The sequence below is a fragment of the Falco cherrug genome, chromosome 1, assembly GCF_023634085.1.
Source record: "Falco cherrug isolate bFalChe1 chromosome 1, bFalChe1.pri, whole genome shotgun sequence".
Taxonomy (NCBI): Eukaryota; Metazoa; Chordata; class Aves; order Falconiformes; family Falconidae; genus Falco; species Falco cherrug.
The window spans coordinates 106,109,100-106,131,172 of record NC_073697.1 but is presented as its reverse complement, the minus strand read 5'-3'; the positions used below and the strand labels follow the sequence as shown (position 1 = coordinate 106,131,172).

Genomic DNA, 22,073 nt, shown 5'->3' with positions numbered 1-22,073 from the left:
CTGATATTCAGGGAGAAGCAGAGGACACCCACCTTGGCTTTCCCCTGGAAGTTGAAGGTCAGCACATACTCCCCTGGCCGTGTTTCGCTCTGCCGGATGACGAACAAGCCGTGGCTCCGGGCACCCCCAAAGAGAACCAGCTGAGCCGCCTTGATCCGTGAGAGAGTCCCATGGAACCAGGGGAAGTCTGAGAGGTTGATCTCTGCCTCAGCCTCGCTGTCCTCCCCTGCCCGCAGGGACAGCAGGTTTTTAGGGAGCACCCGGACACTGCCCTCTCCCACCCCTTCCTCCTCTCCCTCTGTGCACCCCCAAGAGCAAGCGCATCCTGCATCCCAGTACCTGCGAGGTGCCCGCCAGCAGTGGGGGAGGACTCCAGCGTCTGCAGGAAGCTCTCCAGCGGGACATGGGTGAGGAGCTCCCCCAGGGAGTCCCTGCCCCGGCCGTGGGGCGCAGGGATGGTGGTGGCCGTGCTGGTGTTGTGAGCACTGGGCAGGGCACATCTGTCTGGCAGCCTGGGCACATCTGGAAGGGAATTTGCAGAGGAATGGGCTCGTGGCTCAAGATCACACCCCATTGCTGGACAAGGCTGGGGCTGTCCTGCTCTGAAGGCGACAGCGTTGGAGCACCCTGGCTCTTGGAGACATCTCAGGGCTAGGTTATGGCTCTGCCTACAGCTTGGGGGACTCCCTTTCAGCCTGTGCTGGGTTTCCTTCCCCTGGTGCAACCGGGATGGGAGGCACAGATGTGTCTTGATTGGGCACAGAGGTGAGGGTGGGACTGTGCAGGCAGAGGCTGCTCGCTGGGACCCACAGACCTCAGTACCTGCAGACAGGGACTTGATTTTCTGCACATACCAGGACGGACAGAAGCCACCTCCCTGGGGCCAGGGCAAGCATGAGGAAGAGGAAGGCGATGGACAGAGGAAGATCCATCCTCACAGCACCTGCTCCAGGCTCCTTCCCTTTATCGCTGGCAGGATGTGGCCCCCTCCAAACCAGAGCTGGCACTCAGAGGCACCTACCCTCCCCGGTGGGTGTTTTTACCAGACTTTGGTCCTTACCATCAGCCAGGAACTCGCAGCTGCAGGAGGACACCCTGCCTGGCAGACAGGCTCCCTGCGCGCAGGACGCCAGCTCGATGTCATCCCCGCTGTCCCTGGGGGGTAGAGCACAGAGCAGACTGTCACGCACCAGCTGCCACACTGCAGACACGTATTGTGGCACTTCTGCTCACGGGCATGCAATGGGGACATAACCAAATGGAATTCCAGCTGTGAGCCAGCAGCCCACCCTGATGCTTCTCTCGGAGGGGCTGCCACGGACAGAAGCATCTGCAGCATCAGGAGGCAGCGTGGCTGGCAAGATAACATGGCTTTTGGGGCATGAGAAACCAGTGTGGGAGGGATTAAATCCCCAAAAGCCCTCACTACGTGGGTCATGCCGGTCGGTCCTAGCTGCAGTATTTTGCTGCAACCTTGCTGGTTTGGATGGAAATTTGTTACCTTGACTTTCAGTGCTTTGCAAGACATCTGTCTACACACACACTCCCACCACCGACCTTCACCCAAAAGCGCTTTCGCTTTTACCCTTTCCAAAGGAAACTACCAACCCACAGAAATTACATCCCTAAAAAGACACCAAAACCCCAAGCTGGGAAGCCCAGAACGTGACAGCGAGCGGGAACAGAGCAAGGGGGAGGCGCAGCAGTGCAGCCCCCACAGAGAGCATCCCTGCTGCCCAATGCCTGCTTGTGCACTTCAGCATCCTTCTTGCACAAGCCCCCTGACTTGCTCCACAGCCTATTTTTATCCAGGCTGCCTGGCACTGCCGGAGCTACCCCACACCACTCTGCTACTCTTGCTTAACGGCAGCCACGTGCACGCAGGCAGCGAGGAAGCGGCTGCGTTAGTGCTAAGGGCTCACGAGGGAGCTGCTGAATTATTTAGTGGCCAGTAAGTGAATCAGCCATTGGGAGTCATTCAGCTGCAGCCAGTTACAAACAAGAAGGGAGGAAGGAAACCAAAACCAACAGCGCTTTGCAGAAAAGCCAACGACGGGTGCTTGTACAGCATCTCCAGCACGCAGCCCTTGGCAAAAGCATCGGGAGCTGATTGAAAATTCGTTCTTGGCACCAAGCGTGTGTGTCGGTGTATTAAACAGCTCATTATTATTTGCTCTGGAGTTCATTATTATTTGCTTTACAGTCACATCCGGAGGCCAAAGCGGGGCTGTGCTGGGTGCTAAGCAAACATAAAAAGCTGGGAGGCTGCCAGTGGCAGAGCAAGGGGCTGCCGGTGGCTTCTGCAGCGGCTTGAGGCGAGCATGGCTGCGGTGCTTGGCTCTGGCTGGAAAACCAGTACTGAAACATGCAGTGGGGAAAAAAAGGGCCGTTTCCCAGCCTTGCCTCCATCAGCAGCCCAGCCTCAGCATCGCTTCTTGAATTATGCATTTAAAAAAACACACGCCAGTGAAAGCACCACAGATCTGGAGTGCATTAGCGCATCCTCCCTGTGAGATGCAGCCTCCACGGTGACTGACCCCGCAGCACCCAAACTGTACCTCCAGCAGAAGGGGGCAAAGGCAGCCCAGGGGCAGCTGCAGCCTCTTTAAGCCCCTGTTCCAGGTTTGCTGGAGGCTTTCACCTCTGCAAGCTTGGGCACCTTGTTTTTCCAAAACTATGCCAAGAAGGGCAGTGCCAGGGTTTCCCCGGAGCCCCTGGGCTGAGCCTGCCTCAGTCAGCTGAATGGTGGCAGCACCAGGCACACGAACCTCCCTAACACATGATCTCCTGCACAGATCGATGAAAAAGGAGATGAGGAATTTTGGCCAAGTTGTTGTCACTCCAATGACAGAGATAATACCACCGTCATAGAAACATAAATAAATCTATTTAGCCAGCAGAATCTTAAATATACCACAGATGCTGGACCTGAGGAAACCAAGGAAAATAGTTCAAATATGAAGTATAAAAGCTTCAGAAGGTGAGTGTTAGGAGCTTCCCACACGGAGGGCTGCATTCCCTGGTCACCTGCCTCTGCTGGGCTGTGGTGACGTGGAGCAGGAAAGGGTGAGGAAGCAGCCAGTGCTCCACGAGGCTGTACCTCTGACACACACAGGCTGCTAACTTTGCTTCCAGACTTCTGCTGGCGTGAGTCAGGGGCTTTCTGTAGCAATCCAGCTAGCAAAAATTGCATCAGGGGTAAAAACCCGTGCTCGGTGGTGAGGGCACCACAGCAGCAGCGAGCTCGGTCCCCACACAGCACCTTCCTCCAGCAAGCCTTACCCGGGGTCGATGCAGTCCTGGATATCTGCCACCCAGGAGTGCTTCTGCAGGGAGTCGATGGTCTCCAGGATGTACTCGGCCCCGTTCTCTACCTGCAGGCAATTTGGTACACTGTCAGGCTGTGCCGGGGTCGTGCCACCCACCCCAAGGCAAAGCACACCCCGTAACCCAGCCGGACCCCCACATTCACCTGCTGCTACTAAACAGCCCCTTGGCTGAGCAGGAGACAAGCGCCCCATCGCCTGCCAGTAAAGGGCTGCCGAGGGGTGACCTGGAGAGATGCTTTGGTACATCCAAGGGTGACCCCTGACCGAAGCTGGGGCTTGCAGGAAAACCCCCACCCTACCATTACCAACAAGCGTAGCACAAGGTTTTTACAGCCTCCGTGACAAACCGACACCTGGCTGGGGGCGTCAGGGGTGCATGGCACCAGCACAGACAGCATCCCCCGCTTCTGGGGTGCCTCAGTGTCTCCCAGAAACTAGTTCTGCACAGGCGGAGCAGAAGCCATGCTGCTCTCCGCCCCAAGATCCTGCCAGACCCCTAAGCCCAGGAGTTCAAAACATCTGTTATCTTTTCTGCCTACCGGTCCGTGAGGTTTCTGATCTCTGATTGCAACCGGGTGGATGAGAAAGCCACTCCAAAAATATTAAAGAAAAAAAAAAAAGAAAGAAAAAAAAAATCAGGATGCAAAAAAGCCTCCAAAGTTGCAAGCCCAAAGGGGCTGGGCCTTTCTGGGGCCAGAGAGAACCCAGAATCCCTGTAACACCAACAGAGCAGTGGGTCTCAGAAGCCACACCGCGTGATGCTGTGTGCCTCTGGCATGTTTCCCTGCATCCCTCACGGACCCCTTACACATCATGTTCCCAAGCTGGCGAAGCAGCCCTGACTCTGGGAGGGTATCACATTGCCAGCTGAGACAACCTCCCAGCAAATTAAATTAATCACAAACAACTGAATCACTGTCCTGAAAATAAGTCGGGCATGCAGGGAGCTGGGGCTGAGCAGCAGCCTGCTCCCCTGCTGCAGCCCAGGGCTGTGCATGGGTGATCCTGCCCCGAGCAGAGGTGGAGGGGAGCAAAGACACCCCCCGGTTTTGTTTAACCAGAGCAAAGGAGCCTTTCTGGCTTTCTGAGGGCAATGCACATAGCCGGCGTGGGAGACAGGGCTGCTCTCTCATGCAGAGCATGACAGCAAGTGAAGCATGTGCAGGGCTTGGGTATTTTGCAAGTGCCTGCTTGTGCAATGGAAAAATTGTCTGTACTTTGTGTCTGATGGGCAGTGGGGACGTTCTGCCTGCTAATTTTTAGGCAACGTGGCAGAAACTGTTCCAGCATAGCCTCCCTGAACACGGCAGGGGCTTTTCCACCCATCGTAACCTGTCAGAGTGCAGCATGTCGCGTGTGAAGGTTGCGATCGGGCTCCACATCAGCCCTTTACGCAGGAAGGCAGCAGAGAAACGGTGGCACCCAGCTCCCTTTCTTACTCCTAATCTATAACTCCAGCATCGAGGGGTGCTTCACCCCCTCTGCGAGCGCAGCCAGCAAAGGGGCAGTGGAAGAGAGCGGCAAGATGTCCTGGAAAGAAGGGCCAGGGCAGAAAATGAGCTACAAATAATAAAGGGTGTTGGTGACAGAGGAAAAGCATCCTGTGCTGACAGCTGGGAGGGGAGGGTGAAGTCTGGCCGGAGCAGCAGGAGAGGGGCTCACGCTGCCCCCACTCACTGAAGGATCGATTGCAATCAATTAACCCTGCAGCAGGGCAAGCACCCTGGGCAGAACGGGGCAGGAGCAGGAGGGTACCTGGTAAATCAGGCATTTTCAGACCATCAGGGTTTGGAACATTCCCTGGGGTAATTAAAGAAATGGCTGAAGCAATCACAGAGTGGTGGGAGTGGAGAGAGCACGTCTGACTCCACAAGATGGGAAGAGGGCAAGCCCAGAGTCCTGCTCCAGCAGCCGGAGAAGCCAACCCTCCACAGGCACCCAGGAAGAACCCTGGAGCCAAACCCCCCCAGCAGGGATCTGCCATGACCAAACCCTGTTAAACCCATCTGCTCATGCTCCTGACAGCCCCAGGGATGGGGAGCAGCAGTGTCACAGCCTTGGTGTTAGCCACGCTTCGGACACAGATGTCACACTCCAGCAAGCAGGGCAGCAAGACACGGATGAGATGAGACTTGCAAGGGGATCTAGAAAACACGATCAGAAGTAGCTGACGAGCCATATTGGAGGAGCAGTTATCGATGGTTAATGGGTTATTGATGGCTCACTGTCAAAGCCCAGGGATATGCTCAGAAGAAGCTCCTTCACGTCAAAGCCTCTCTGTGAGTGCTGCTCTTCAGTGATGCCTGGGACAAAAGCAAAGCGAGGATGCCTAATCGAGCCATGGATGACACCACGGTACAAGTGTGTTGGAGGATGAGGCCAGAATTCAAATGAACTTGCTGAAGCTGAGAAATGCTCGGTGGGAGAACAAGCCAAGAGCAGCCTCCAGCTGAAGGGCACACGGGTGAGCTCTGGGCTCACACCGATCGCCGTGGGCGGGTGGGCTGGGGAACTGCAACTCTGGAGCAGTTCTGCAAACAGCAACAAGGGGTTACACCAGCCCACAAGCTGTGTATGAGTCAACATCACCGTCGGGGTACGCAGCGAGCAACTGGATCAACTTGGGCTGGATAAAGAGGAAGAAGAAAGGAGAAGCAATCAAAGGAGAAGCAATCCTTCCCATCCACTCCTGGCCATGGCACCACGTATGCTTTGGGGCATTCTCTCTCCAGAGCCCGCAAGGAAAGCAAGGAGGACCTTGGGCAAGTCAGTCTGGAGAAGGTGCATGAGGCTGGCCTTTGAGGCACAGAAGACAGCAGCTGCATTAGCCTCCATGTCCATGGTGGCCACCAGCAGCAGCTGAGGTTGAGGCTGAACAGCAGGAAGCCCTTGGGGCAGGGACAAAGCCCCAGAGGAGGCTGCCAGGAGAAGGTGTGAGACCTTTACAAGTAGCTTAGTTAGGTGGAAAGCGATTCCCCATGGGAACACGTGCCAGGGCCCAGCAGGCTACCAGGCGTGGGGGCTTTCATGAAGCCAGGCTCCATTTTCCATCTCCTCTGCTTTCACAGTTTTCTAAGCTTTTAAGCAGGTTCATTCAGCTGGGAAGCCCGGCCTCCCCATTCTGCCTTTGCCACACACTTTTAGGGAGAAGCATCAGGGAGAGAGGTGGTTTTTTAATAGAGGCAGAACACAGAATTCCTCAGAACGTTGGTGTTCCCCTACGTCCACGTGCTACCCCCCAGCCAGGCACATCCAACAGCCCTGATGGAAAGCACAAGTCCACCAGCACAAACGGAGAGGCACAGCCTCATTAGCTGGAGGTAAATGCCATCTCCAACATGCCCATCATCACGGTGGCATGTCGTGCCCAGAGCTAGGACCCTGCGAAATTCAGCCCCGAGCTGCCACAACAGGCTACTGCCTTCCAGCCCAGCAGGAGAGAGCCTTAAGCTAATTAATTGCATGATATGGAAAATTCTTTCTAGAGAGAAGCTTTCATTCTTTGCTCAGGCCCCCAGACTCGCACGGGGCGGCTGATGCCCAGGGCCTTGGTGGCCCTGCATAGCCATTCCCATCGCCCCATGGCAATGAAACCATCACCACGTGCCACCGATCCAGGGCAGCAGCAGCCACAAAACCAGGGGCAGCCTTGAAAGTGCAAATGAGAATGCTAATTTGACCCATCTCCTGGTGACACGGAGAAGCAAAACCCCAAGCCTGGCAAACAGCTTGATCCCAAAATACCTGGGCATCAGGTGGAGATGGTGTCATTTTGGATGGGGAGCAGAACCAGGGAGGGGAGGCACGGATCCTGGGGGGAGCATTAGTACTGTCAGCACAGCAGCTCCGAAAGCCAAGGCAACGAACCCCTGGGGGACTGAGCATCCCTGCAGCGGGGCTGGATGCGGGTGCAGATGGGATTCCATTGGGATACACGCTGCTGCCTCCCTGCTCTCACCTTTAGGACGAAGGTGTTGTCTTTGTCGGGCATCTCCAACGGCATGGTGGTGCGGACTTCGATGATGGCTGACAGCGGGATGCTCACCTTGGGTTTGGAAGCCTGGGAGAAGAAAAAAAAATGATTAAAAGAAATCGATAAATAAAAAAAGCCACTCAATTGAATCAAACTCTCCCGGGGGACGATGCAGCGTGGCTTTCAGAGGCAAGATCACAGCTCAGCCTGCATGGTTGTTACAGAGGGGGGAAAAAAAAAAGCAGCATTGATTTCCTTCATGTGCCTGATAACTCCACACTCTTCGAATTAAAGCGAGAGGTGGCCTGGTGGAAGATAGGGAGGTTAGTGCATTTAACTGCCAAACCTCTTCCTTGCTCCAGCGCAGGCTGATACGCCAGCTCTGCCAAGACCACTTATTTCTCTCCTTTTTAAACCCTCTCCCGATGTAGATACGCTGTGAGAGAATTGTGCTGTCTGACAGGGGATGCTGCCTCTGTGGAAAGCAGCCCAGGAAAACGCCCCGTTTATCCAGCGCAGGAGCAGCTTTTCAACCAAGAAGCTACAACACAGCCGCCTTAGCCATGCAGGGAATTTTAATTACATTAAAATAAAGAAAAATGAATTTCTCCCGGGGCCCCTGGCACCGCCAGAGCCTTGATGGGGGAGCAGGACCCGGTGCCTCCCACTCAAAATCTCTGCTGAGCAACAAATTCCCGAGATATTTGTTTTAATTGCGACAAATCCCCCCAAAGGAGCCTTCGGAGCTGCTTGCCAGAGCTGGTCCCCTCCAGGGCTCCAGGATTCGGAGCATCACAGCTGTGGGAAGCAGAGATGCATTTTAGTCACCGTGTGCCTGGAGTGCATGGGGTGGTGATGAGTACTGGGCTGCAGGTTACCAATAACCGGTTCAGTTCCCATTTTGGAAAAAAATAAATAATAGAGCCAAGACAGAACAGAACTGCTTTTTTTCCTCCAGGATGGTTCAACCCCAGGCCCCAGCACTGCCTCCAGGCGCATCTTAGCCCTGCCCTGGGGAATTTTTCCATCTTGTTGTTTGCACAGGGGAAGGTCAGAAAGGAGGAGGCAGCTGCTTCAGAAGGAAAGAAGGTGAGCCAGAGAAGGGTCTTCTCCAGGAAGGCTCTGCCCTTTTACAGATACAACCACAGTTTTTGTAGGGCCCATGCAAAAAACAAAGCTGCGGGCTGCTGAAGCAAAATGCCGTTTTCCTCCAGCTGTGCCAGACTGGTGCCGCTTTTACAGCTGAATCATTTGCCAGATGGAAAGCAAGATGAGATGAGGGGAGAAAAATGTAAACCAAAGCAGGGTGTGATTATAACAGAAGAGCAGACAATGTCCGTAAAAGTTGCCATAAAATAATTTCAAAATGGATTTTTAGAGGCAAATCAAGATACAATAAAAAAAATATCCTTCCATGAGCACTCTCTTAAATGTTTTAAGAGCAGCAGTTGTTCCATTTTAACCTGAGTTTATTGCCCCTTTGGTGCAGCCTGCATGCACCGGGTTCACCGGAGCCTCCATGCAGCATGCCACGGACACGGTGTTCCTTCCAGCCGGGTCCTGAGTGCTTCCTGGGCTGAGGAAGCCCCCCAAGCCAGCTACCAGCGACACACACCATCCATACCAGCGCCGAGCCGCTCTCCACGGAGAGGTGCTGGAGTTTCAACTCATACTTTATATTTTTATCAGGAAAGATGCGACTGTTAGGTGAGAGGCACGGGCTAACACCAACAGTGTCGAGGCTCATTTTGGCCTCAGAAAAATAGAAAATGCTGTTTAAAAATATGAACTATCCTGCTGTCCCTAAGTATGGATCCATCCCTCTACAAAACTGAGGGTTTGCGTTGGCCCAGCTTTGCTACCAGGGACTGAAACACAAGCGGGAAGATCTTGGAGAAGATAAAGTAAATGAGATTTTTCTTCCCTAGGTATTTAAATAACTGGAGATTTCATTGCCAGCACATACAGCTAGTAAAGCCCCAGAGAACGGATTATTATTTGCCCTGTGCTCTTCGGAGAGATGCACGACCACGGCGTTAGCACAGGTGAGGGTTTGGCAGTGCCACACATCCCTTTGCTCAGCCCAGGAGCGAAGGTGGTCCTGCAGTGAAAAGGGTACCGAAGGTGTCTCAATCCAGATTTCTTGATCAAACCCCTCCGCCACTCAGCTCTCCCCCAGGAAAACAGGGACAACACTTCCCTGCATCACAAGGAAGGGGGATGAGTGTGAGAAGGGGAGGGAGGATGTGCTGAGGACATGCCGCAATGAAAACCAGCTCCTGCTTTTGAAGCTTTCGCTGAAATTGCAGAAGAACAGATACAGGCAAGGAAAAGTAATATTGTGGGTAATAATAATAATAATGATAATCAGCACTGTTCCTCTGCCTAGGAGGGTACGTAGCTGGGGCTGTCTAGGAGGAGAGCTACAAACCCCACCCTTGGTAGTGATGCTCCAGCCCTGGAGGGCATCACTGGTGTCTTCTGCCCCCGTCGCCAAAAGCTGCATTGGCAGGGGACAGGGCTTGCAGGTGCAAAATTATTCCAAATTAATTATTATATTAAAAATAAAAAAAAAACACACCCAAGCCTGCTTTCAGAAAGTGAACCAGCAAGCAACCCTCTGAGGTCTAAAGCACAAAGCCCAGGCAGCTATCCCAGCCATACTGCTGCTGCACCAGTCAGCCACGTGTCTGCAGCACACTGGGAAGAGAAAAAACCCTCTGGACAGCCTGGACATTCCATGTCTTGGTGGAGGAATGAGCTTTTCAACCAAGATTGCTGATACTTGTGGGCCAAAGGACCAGCAGAAGTTTCAGCATCTCTCTCAGGGGCTGTGGGGAAGGAGGGAGCTAAGCTCTGGTGAAGAGCAGCAGTTGGGGCTGATACCTTGGATGGATTTTAACCACACTGTCCCATCCATTTGCATCTCAGCCACATGGCACCAACCCCCCCTCCAGACCAGAGATGGATTTCATCCCAGCTCAGCAGCAAAAATAAGAAAAACCTCAAGCAAGGCCCAACTGCTCCTTGAATTGCTCAGAAAAATAACAGCAGAAAAAAAGCCAGGACTTACCTTTGGAGGGACGTAAAACTCAAGGAGGAACCTCTCCCCTTCCACTTTCACCGCTTTCCGGAGCAGGAGGCGGCACTTCTGCCACTGTGAGCTCCCCACACAGTTTGTGTCATCGGCCACCATGTAGCGCAGCGTCCCCTCCCTCTGGATGTCCACCAGCTCCACCTTGGAGGAGGGCACCTTGGACAGGCGCAGCTTGTGGGTCCATTTCTCCCGTGGGTCGCCAGGCTCCTTGCCCCCAGCTGGCCACGGCTCCCTCTCACCTCTCCGGCCACCTGGAGCAGCCTCAGCACCCGGCTCTGGAGAGGACTTACGATGCCACATCTCCTTCATACCGTCCACCACACACAAGCTCATGTTCCTCAGGGAGAAGCCTTTCTTGAACTTGGGCTTGGTGGCAGCATGGATGGAGACGTCCTCTGAGCTGCGGGACTGGCCGTAGGAGGACACCTTGCGTGCCTGTACCTGCTGTGCCGGGCTCAGGTACCGTCCAGCACCCAACGGGGTGTCCATGCTGTCCAGGGACTCAGTGGATGTCTCCTCCTTCCTTGGGGTGACTTCCCGCCCGTAGGGGACGTGGCAGTTCTGCAGCCCCACGAAGGGCACGATGTTGTACTTGGTGGGGGAGTCTGACACGAACACCCGGCTGACCTCCAGGCTGAAGATGTCCAAGAAATTGGCAGCAAAATGGTGGGAGAAGGAGGTCTCTGCCCCGGGGGTGTCGTAGTGTGGGTTCTCCTTCAGGAACTGGCAGAACTTCTGGGCAAAGTCAACGGCGGCTGCCTGGGCGTGCAGCTCGCAGAACTCCCTCCAGTCGGGGAGCGGGGAGGAGGGCTCCTGGCACAGGGCATCGCCGTTCATGGCTGCCCCATTCCACCTGCCGGCGGGCTGCAGGGCAAGGGGACAGCATCAGCACGGGCACGAACAAGGACAAGGACACAGGCAACCCATCCTGTGTGGCTGTGCCCCCCACAAGGATGTAGGAGCAGGTTTACAGCCCCAGTGCAAAGAAAAAACACTGTGGGAAAGGGGTTTTGTGTCGTTTCCTCTCCACCTGGTACGCTGGGAAAAAAAAAATCTTGGCCCTGGCAGCAGCCATAAATTGTACTTATTTTACGATTATGACCATGCAAAAGCGTTATTGATTTCTCATAAAACCGCTAAGGAGTCCCCAACCAGAGGAGCCCGGGGGGATTCGCCTCCAGGATTTCTCTCGCCTGTGCGTTCTGCCTGGGCATGGCAGCAGCTCTCCTGTGGGCGAGGGAGCACTGGGCATCCCAGCAGCGGTCCTCCCCTCATCCTCCATCCCAGAGGAGCATGGGCACATAGGGAAGCACACAGCAGCTGGTCCTCTCCTCCTCCTCCATCCATGTTTCTGCCCTGATCCTTTGCCACATTTTTTTTTTGTTGTTGTTGTTGTTAAGAGACTCATTAGAAGAGACACAGATCTTGCTCCTTGGGTTGGCTCTGCCGGAGCTGCTCATTCCCAGATTTTATAGCCCAGACCCTCCTCAGCCAGGTGACATCTCAGCTGGGGTGGGCACTGCTCTTGTGTGTCCCTGCCATGGCCGAGCCCTCCCTGTCTATTCACATCTCTGTCACTGTCAGGCCAAGCCGAGCTGCCTGGGAGCTCAGCCCCTGCCGCTCGCCCTCCCCACTGAGCATCGGGCACCCAGGTGTGATGGTAATCCCGGGACAGGTCCTCAGCACAGGCCAACGAGTAGGTAGGGCACAAGGGGAAAAAAAAAATCCAGAAGCTAAACCCAGGAGCCCACCAGAAGCTGAAGGGAGGTGAAGACCAGACCCGCACACCCATGGGAGAAGCGCCACTCTGCCCATCCTCCACACTGGTCCCTCTCCCAGCAGCCGGGGGACTCGCAGCATGTGTACATCTCCAGCTTTGTGCTTACGCTCAAGTTTCTTTTCAAAAAATGTTTTCGTTTTATTGGAAAAAACATTTCCCAAACCTCTACCTAGCTTTGGGCAGCATGAACCACCTCCCTGGGGAGACCCGAGCAGCGATCGCATCTCAAAAATCATCTCCCAGCGCTGAGACTGCTTGTGCCTGCTGGTGATGGTGAGCCTTGTCCAGTGAGCAACTGGGGCACGGCTCAGCCCACGGCCCCAGACACTCAGTCTGTGTGTGCAGACACCCCCCCTTCCCCGAGGGCAGCAGTTTGGCTAATAAACCTCAGCTGGCTTAAATACAGAGCCCAAGGGGTCTGCGGCTGCCATGCTCCAGGTGGGGACCATGCCTGGGGACCGTTCCCCTGGATTTTGCTGTTCCCCATTCACAGAGCAGCTCTTTTGCTGGTGAGGGATTACTCCTGCTAATAAATCACGCGCAGTAACCCGCCAGCAGCTTACATAGCCAATAATTAATTACCGCTTGGATGAACTGCACAAGCCACGGGATCGGGGCGGGCACTGGGGACTGGGTTAACCTGATCCTCGTCCTCCAGACCCCAGCCATGTCGGTCAGCAGACCCCGGTGGGACCGAGCCCTGAAGGCTGTGATCCAGAGCAGCAGCAGTGGCCAGGAGCCAGCTGCCATTTCCCCAGCACATCCCTATGGAGACGAGCCACTGCCAGACCCACCAGCATGAAACATCCGAGCTCTCGGGGGCACCTCCACCCTGGAAGTGGCTCTCAAACCCCTCAGACGGGGAGAAACACACACAAGCAACAACAGTGCTTGATGGAAAGAGAAACCCTGAGCTGCTCAAGAGCCAGAAACGGGGGAGCTTAGCTTCTCCACCGTCTCATAAGGACCACACAGCTTTCCCCTCAGCAGAATCTCTGCCTTCCACATGTGGCATCTTTCCATCTTTGAGACAGGGAGACTGCTCAGCACCCCTGGCTGTGCCAGGGAGGCAGCCTGGACAGGGCACATACATGGCATCAGGGACCTCCACTGGCCCCCCTCATCCCACAGTGCTGTCACCAGCCCCCAGCAGAGCTCTGGTCCCTGCAGAAACCCCTGGCGAGGCTCTCCCCAGCATGGCAGGGCTTTCCCCGAGACCTCAGTGGTCCTGCTCGCAGGGATCCAAGCCAGCTGGGAAAAAAACCCATCCCTGCAGTTTAGAAGCAGCGTCTAAATTTCCCCAAGGACAGTAGGAAAGCAACAGAAAATGCAAAGCTGTTTGTTACTCACCCAGCAAATGCAATTCCTACATACCCATTCATCACCAAGCAGAGTATTTAAAGACTCAGCTTGTGGCAGCGGTTACTGCCCTTTAGCTTTAAAATTCACAGCGCCAGCTCTGCACCTCCACCCCAGGAGCTGCCCGGCACCAAGCCACAGGCCAGGAATATTTGGGCTCGGGGAGAAAAGGGAAATGAAAAGGGGTCTCCTGCTGCCAATCCAAGCGGGCACAGCAAGAGCAAGGGATGGGAAAGGGTGCCAAGGGAAGACAGCAGAAAGGGGCTTAGAGGGGAAAGAGAAAGCCCCACTGTGGTGGCTTTAATTGCATCTGCCAGAAGGCAGCAGCTCAGCTCTGCCCTGCGTGTTGAGCCCCAGGGCTTTGCTGATGTCCCCCCACCATGGATGGGGGGTGAATGCTTCTCCCCCTCCATGTCTCCAGGAGGGATCGGTGCCATGGAGCAGGGCCTGCCCAAAACTAAGGGATGGCCAGCCCAGATGCAATGGGCTCTAAGAGATCAAGGAACAAAACAAGACAAACAAAGAAAAAAAAAAAAGGCACTTCAAAAAGAGATAAAGCCCCAAACAAAAAGCCTCACCATCCAGGCACTGCAGCCAGGCTCTGGCTCGGAGATGCGCACACAGAGGCATCACAGCATCTTCCTTTCATCTGCATGGGGATGACAGACTTTAAGAGGCCAATTTATAAAAATGAAGGCTAAAGGAGAGACATCTGGCAGGTCTGAGGCAGCGGCGGCGGGGATTACTACCCTCTGCGCTGTGTCTCCAGCCCTCCTGCCTGGAGTGGGGCGGCCACAAGCCCCCCAGCCAGAACCCATGAGCAGAGGTTGGGAGTAGGTGGATTGTCTGGGGGCAGCCCCCGGGACCACAGAGCTACCGCAGCCCTGGCACCCACCCTGGCACGTATGCACACACCCAGTTTCTGTGGGAAGCAGGCTCCCAATTATCTGTGTAGATCTACCTTTAATCACAGTGCCTCTACTCCCCTCCATACCAACAGCACTGCCCCACTTCTTGAAATAACTTATCATGCCACAGACAGCATCCCTGAGCAGAGCGGTGGAAGGGAAGACGAAAATAAGCTCAAGATGAAAATAAGCAGCAAATCTGCAATTGGTTTTTGGAAAGCAAGGGCTGTCTGCTTCCAGCCCAGCTTACCGAGGGTTGCAGCATGCTCCCGGGCACCTTCCGAAGGAGCCAGATCCTTCTGCAGGTGCTGCCTGCCGACTCCGGAGCTGGCGCAGGAGCCACAGCCTCCAGTCCCTGGCCTGGGTTACACGAGCAGACAGACATACAAATATATAAAATGAGGAGGTTTGTCATCAAAGGGAAGCCACAAAGTGGCAACCAAGACATCAGGCTGGTGATGGGCTCCAAACCCACCTGCACAAGTTGCCAAACACCTCCCAGGGCAAAGCTGTGCCCTGCCGCCGCCGTCACTTGAGAGACCAAGCCAAGGTTTAAAAAGGAAGGAAAAAAATGAAGGATTTCTGGGGATCAGCCAAGGGGAAACCCAGGTTGCAGGCGGGAGCCAGCTGCTGGCAGTGACGTTAGGGCAGCCTCTTCCAGTAAGGAGCACGGATGCAGCCCCTGCACTGGGGATGCATGTCAGCACACACGAGTAGGAAGATCTGAAAGTTGAAGTAAGCTACTGACCTCAAGAAGAAATGAAATTTAAACTGTCAGCAGAAGTGCAAGACACCATAAAAAAAAAATATTCTGGTGAAGCGGGAGTCAGGGAGCAATGACAAAGCTGCTGGGATTTGCTGAACCAGAGACACGAGGCGGACCCAACATCTAATGAGGTGTTAATAACCCGAACGCCCAACACTGGTCATGGGACAGCCAGAATAGCCAGCCCAGCGCTGGCTCCGAGGGCTTTATTTAAGGAAACAACCTAACAGAGATGTTCCTCTTCCACCCGCTGCAGCGCCGCCAGGGCCAAAGCGATCCAAAATTCAATGGGGAAAAAAAAACTGCCTGAAGCCTGCATCCCTCCATCCCTGCCTGCATGGGAGAGTTCCTGGGGCCAGGCCAGGGAAAAGTGGGAGAGGAAGGAAGAGCCCATACGGAGGGGTCTGCAGCAAAGCCCTGGCTCGTGGGGAAGGTGGTCCCCAGCTCGGTCCCAGCTGCCCCAGTCCAGCGGGCAGCTTGGTTTCCAGCAAGATCGATGCCATTCTAAGCCCCAGCTGGTGATCCCACAGGAACGGCGTGAGGAAATCCAGGCACCTGCTGCCCCAGAAAAGCACCTGACCTAAGCGTGCTGGGCCAGGGGAGATCCCCGAGTCACAGGCAGGTCCAAGAGCAAGGTGACACCTCCCTGGCCCCCCGGCAGCAGGCTGCGAGGTGACACTCCTGGCAGGCAGGACGCTCCTGGCAAGCGGGCAGCCCCTCTGGCAGCCCACCAGGGAGCCTGGCACTTGCCTGCCTGCCCCCAGGGCTCCGCCTGCCCCTGGCAGATAGGAAAATATAGAAAACAGGGATGGGGGCTGCCCTGGGGGACAGCGGGGCAGTGAGCAGCACAGGGGGCTCAGAGCTGATGGCAGAAGGCAGGCAAGCACATCGTCTTTGCTCTCACTGTGCAAGCCCAAAAGGGATGCGGGATGCATCGGTCACAGAGCTGACACCCCCCACCCCCTTCCACAGCAGACACCTGAAGCATGCAAAGACCAAGCGACCTCCTCCTAGGGGCTTCCTTTGCCACCTCTGGGAAGGAACCCAGCCCTCAAGACCCATCAGAGCTTTAACCACACGCAGAAGTTGAGCTAAGGAAGAGAAAGCCATAGGCAAAAAAGTGAAAGTTATCTACCCATTACACATCCCTCCAGGCCTGCTTAGCACCCCCACCACAGCCCTGGGGTGGGACAAGTTGACTGCTCTCTGCCTTCCTCGTGGCTCCATGTACTATTTATACCCTATAGATCTTAAATCGGACCAGCTGTTTGAATCTGATAGAAATGGAAACAATCTTTGTTCCTCTCATTTACTGTCCATCCCACTAAAATATTAATTGAACAGCATTTTGCCCTCAAATTTCATGGTCAAACCACCTTCCTTGAAGTGATGCCCCATTAAATGCACGCTTTGACTCCCTGCCCAGGTGCACTACAGGGTCCTCCTGTCACCTGCAGCCTAGAAAACATTTCTCCGGAGTGAGAAGGCTTCTTGGATTTTTTTCCGCTGGAGGCATTCCTCCCGCCGTGCCGTTAGCCAGACCAGCTCTGAAAACAGAGGCCCCAAAAGCACCCAGCAGCACGGGATGGCCATTTTCCAGGGCAGGCTTTTGGGGCACAGGTGTTGAAGGGGGACATCTTCAAAAGAGAAAACTGGCAAGACAATGACCCTTTTTACCCCCTCTCGCACATAGGCCAGTCTCCCCACAGCCCTGCATGCAATCCCCCAGTTCTGCATCCCGATGCCAATCCCGCAGGAACAAATGCTCCTGCAAATAAACCAGGTTTTGGGGGCTGCAGCCCCAGCACAGCTCCAGCCCTGCCACCGACTTGCTGAGCAAGACCCCAGCCTGTGGCACTGCTCACCCTGTGCCAGGGGACCCGCTCCCAGCCGGGACCCCCGGGTGCTGGCACGGGGACAGAGACACCCTTCTTTCCCACGTGCAGCCAGTCTGCTAAATCCAGCTGGGCAGAGCTCAGGCCCACAATATTCCCCCAGCAAAACCTGAGATTTTCTCCATTTCCCACTCTTCTGACCACCTATATATCACAGGGTTGTTTCCCTCCCCCTCGAAAATCACCCCCAGTGCATATTTTACCTCCCCTGCTGACAGCTGCTGGAAAACAAAGATAAGTTAATAGACAAGATCCACTGGATCTTAGATAATCTCTTCCTTGAGTAACTCCATCCAGCTTGCAGGGAGCCACGCTGCCAGCCCATGTGCGTGGCTGGAGCATCACCCAAGCCACTCAGCACACTGCTGATCCGGCTACGCCAGCATGGGACCCGAGGGGTACCAACCTCACCCACAGGGAGGAGGTCCCCAGGGCACAGGGTTGTGATGCTGAGCAAACCATCGCTACAGCTGGGCATCACAAATGCAGCCTGGGGCTTGGAGGCAGTGTGCTGTGTCTGGAAATAACGCAAAGATACCCCCCTCAATGCCCCAAAAGAAATGCTATTTCTTTAGAAAAAAAAAATTATATATAAAAAAATAAATATAGAGCTTTTGGTAAAGGAGATGGGAGGCTGTTGTCCCTTCCCAGTCACTTGGGTATCACCTCACCTGCCTGTCTCCGGCTGGCGAGCTTCCACAGAAAAGTAACCAGTCCAAAGTCTAATTTTAACCACCACAATAGCAGAGCCTCCCACCAGGAGCAGCCGAAGCCCTGTCCCCCACCAAGCAATCTCACATTTCCCTTGCTAAGCCGAGATTTCCTTCCGCCCCTTGGCCCACAACAAAACCCCCCTCCTCCTCTGCTTCCCACCCTTGTAAAACTATTTGCACATCCACCTCCAGGCTGGACCGCTGCTGGTGCCACACAGCCACGGGCTGCACTGTGCCGTGCACACACGTTATATATTAACTACTGACCTGGTACCTCGGGCAGACCCTTCCCAGACTCAGACGTGCCAAATTACAGGAGATTTAGCTGCTCACTGGCCACCCTTGGATGTACCTGAAATTCAGGCGATTTAAAGGAACACCCTGGCAACAGAAACCCAACGGCAGTTCCCAAAACAAGTGCAGACTCTTCTAAAGAGATTACTCTTCCCTTTAGATCGCTCTGTCATGAAGTGGCTCCTTGGGTGGTTTTGGGGATGGAGCTGTGTGGGTCAGCAGTGCAGGATGCCCAGCAAAGCGCATCCCGATGCGGTACAGCTGTCGCTGCGTGCCTCTGCCCTGGCTCACCGCTGGGGATCCCCCCTTCAGGAGGGTACACAATAAACATGGGATAAGGTTACATAGGTCTGTATGAAATTTTCTTATGGGTTTTTTTTTTTATTATTTTGCAGATCTAATTCCCCATACACATCACTGTCTCATACCCGCCTGCAAACAGCATTAAACTGCTGCCTAATGGTATCTGAGCTTAGGAAATTCAATTCTACCCAGCGCCTTACCCAGGACTGCGACAATCACTGCTAATTGCTTAAGTGGTGTATTAAGCAAAACACCTCATAAAAATTCCAGTGGGCTTTGAACCCCCCGCCCTCCCCCCCTCAACCAGATGATGCCAAAACACCCCGTTACAGATGCCATCCCTGGCTGGAGATTCAACCTCAAACATCCCTTCATGGTGCAGGGGAGCTCCTGGGCCGGCAGCGCTTCGTACCCAGTGTGGCAGCCACGACCACGCAGGAGGGATTTACAGGCTGTGTCCAGCTTCTCTGCTAGCCCCCCTTCCCTGGGGTCCCAGCCAGGGCACTGCCATCCCAGCCCTCTCCTGCCCCAGGGTCTAGTGTGCTGAACGCTGCCAGGACGTGGGGTAGCAGGGCACAAACCTGCTCCCACCTTCCCGGTGGGACCCTGGAGTGGAGATGCACACTGTTCCCCCCCTCCAAAGCACAGCAAACATCTGAGGGCAGTGACGGATGCAGGATGCCAGCTGAGCCTTGCTCCAAGCCCAGACCCTGCTCCCCAGCCAGAAGATTCTCCAAGCCCTTCTGGGTTTTCCCTTTAACAAAAGTCAGGCCTGGGATGCGGTTTTCCCTTTAGGGATAACCTCTCCTCTTCTCTGCTGCGATGGAGCCAGCTGGGATTCAAACCTGTAATGCCTGGGACAGGGAGCACACCAGGCGCTTCCCCGCAGTGGCAGGGTTCCCAGTTTCCCTCTGCCGGCCTCCACTCTCCACTCGCATGAGGAAGCGGAGCGCCGAGCCTGGCACAAGTCTCCAACCCTTATCCCACCACCTCGCTGGCATCCATGGGACGGGAAACCAGCCGAGGGCAAGCGAGGGCACCAACACGTGGGTGCGCCAGGAGGGGAGCGATGCCAGGAGCGGCTCCGCTGCCCTTTGGGCTGGAGAAGAGCAGGGAAGGCAACACTGCCCCGGGGCATCCCAGCCAGCCTGATTCAGCAAGACCAGCAGATGTGCAACCATCATCAGGTTTCTCTGCCTGCCCCAGGAAGAAGAAGGAGAAGAGGAGGAGGAGGAAGAGGAAGGGCATTAGCCAGCAACATCCTCATCTTGAAGAGATGGGTGATTTCTCTCCAAGGAGGAAGGATAAGTGGAGGTTGGACAAGATCACCCAGCCATGAGAGTGCATGAGGTGTGCTCACACCAGTCCAGGAGAAGAGGGGACAGACCCGACGGTCAGGAGGAGCAGCCAGAAGGGGTAACCCCACAGTCAAGGAACCACAGCACCCCTGTGCCAGCTGAGGGGCTCACACGCAAGGAAGGAGGCAATTTGAACCCCAAAGCCTTCCCCTTCAGCAGGACGGGGGGGGCTCCGTCCTGCAGGCCCCAGGACTTGTCCCACTCGATGGCACAAGGTGGATGGTCACCTTGTGCTGGGGAAACACCAGACACCAGCAGGCAAACCCCGCACCCTTCTCAAATGTGTGTCAACAGGCTGGAGCACCTCTGCAAGAATTATGCAACTTTTTTAGAAATAAGTTATTCAACGGCCACCCTGGGCTGCACTGCAGCGTTACAGCAATGGAGAGACACTGTGAAGCAACGCTGGGACACGCAAGAGGGGAGGTCCAAGAACACTCGTGATCCCATCTAAGCACATCTGGCAGCACACAACCACCTGTCTGTGCAAACATGATGGCCAAGGGCCCCAGCGCTGAGCATCTCGGAGGAGCCTGGGTGTCCCTATTGAGAAGGGCAGCCCCAGATGCCCAGCATTGCAACCACAGTCCTTCCCCACACCCCTCCCAACAAACCAAGCCCAAAATCCCCATGACGGGGAGGTTTGAGTAACCATAGAATTGTTTAGGTTGGAAAAGACCTTTAAGATCATCCAGTCCAACCATTAACCCAGCACTGCCAAACTGACCACTAAACCATGTCCATAAGCGCCACATCTACATCACATTTTAAACACCTTCCAGGATGGTGACTCAACCACGTCCCTGGGCAGCCTGTTCCAGTGCTTGACAACCCTTTTGGTAGACATTTTTCCTAACATCCAGTCTAAACCTCTCCTGCTGCAATTAGAGGCCATTCCCTCTTGTTCTATCTTGGGAATGAGCTTATTACTTGGGAGAAGAGACCAACCCCCACCTCGCTACAACCTCCTTCCAGGTAGTTGTAGAGCCATAAGGTCCCCCCTGAACCTCCTTTTCTCCAGGTTAAACCACCCCAGCACCCTCAGCTGCCCCCATCCCCTCAAGGAAAGAGTGGCAGGACCCCCCAGGGACCCTGGGCAGGGTGCTGGGCAGGCAGAGCTGTCTTACCTCCTCTCCCGTTCCAGTTCACAGGGTTCCCGAGGTGCCAGCAGCACAGTTCTTCTAGGTCAAGTGCATAACTTCTGGGGAAACTGATGGATTTCTACACCAGAACGAGGGACCAGACCAACTCGGAGGGGCCTGGAAAGCAAAGTTTGACACCGTCAAGCCCTGGAGCGAGCGCAACCGGCCGCAGAGACTGTCATCCACCCCTGAGCTCCGGCTCTGTCGCACTTCAGCCTGACTGGCCGCCCAGCACAAGCTCGAAATAAGCTCTGCTGGGCCATGGAGAAAGTCCCTCTGCTTTCCAAAGGCCTTCACGTGATGGAAGCCGGCCCCGGCAGGGCTGGGGGAAGGCCAGGAGCCGCAGTTGCCCCACGGGTGTCCCCAGAGCCCCGTGGGACTCTGAGGCACCAGGCAGGACGGCGCTGCTCTGCCCCGGCTAGGGCCATGCTGGCAGCGGGGGAAGCCCTTGCAAAGCCCCCCAGGCAGCCTGCAACCCTCACGGCAAAGCCCGAGCAAACAATAATAAAAATAAAAATAAAAATAAATAAAGGGGGGGAAGGGGGAAGAGCATCCAGGCAGGGTCCTGCGCGCTGCCCGTGCCCCCGCCGGAGCATCCACCCCGGCAGCCAGCATCTGCCCCCGGAGCCGGGCCGGCCCCAGCGCCGCCACCCGCCGCCCCCCGGGGCTCGGGCCGGCCGGGGGAGCGGCGATGCTCCCCGGGAGGGGCAGGGAACCAGCCGGGGAGGGAGGCGGGGGGGACGCGGCGGCAGCCCCCGGCCCGCCCGTGCACAGCCCCGGCCCGGCGGCCAGGGGAGGGGGCAGCCCGGGGCAGCCCCCCCAGCTCCGCCGCGGTGACACCCCCCCTCCCGGGGCGGGGGGAGGGCGGGGGCTCCGCGCTCCCGCTGCAAGCGGGGACCCTCCCCCGGGCCCGGAGGAGGGGGGGGGGGGGGGAGGGGGGGGAGGTCCGCTCCTAAACGGAGCGGGGTGGGGGGGAGGGAACAACCAGGAAAACAAGAGACCTCCCCCCGCCCCGCCGCTAAGCACGGGGCCCCCCCCGGCGCCGGGGGGATGCGCTCACCCGGCCGCGGCTCAGCGCTCCCGGCGCGGCTCCCGGCGCGGCTCCCGGCGGGCCAGCACTGCCCGGCCGCCCCCCGCGCCGCCCGGCGACGCCGCC

The 22,073-nt window shown here is 55.8% G+C and overlaps 1 protein-coding gene across 1 annotated transcript in view; it reads right to left on the bottom strand.

Annotated features, from left to right (window-relative positions):
• SH2B2 (SH2B adaptor protein 2) overlaps positions 1-22,073 on the bottom strand; it is a 26,115-nt gene extending 4,042 nt beyond the window's left edge. The window contains exons 1-8 of the mRNA XM_055715065.1: positions 21,978-22,073; positions 20,903-21,034; positions 10,376-11,263; positions 7,288-7,389; positions 3,283-3,374; positions 1,061-1,155; positions 340-522; positions 33-226 (exon numbers count right to left, since the gene is read on the bottom strand). Of these exons, the coding sequence (XP_055571040.1) occupies positions 33-226; positions 340-522; positions 1,061-1,155; positions 3,283-3,374; positions 7,288-7,389; positions 10,376-11,236 (1,527 nt within the window). The 5' untranslated portion in view covers positions 11,237-11,263; positions 20,903-21,034; positions 21,978-22,073. The remainder of the gene's footprint in view (positions 1-32; positions 227-339; positions 523-1,060; positions 1,156-3,282; positions 3,375-7,287; positions 7,390-10,375; positions 11,264-20,902; positions 21,035-21,977) is intronic.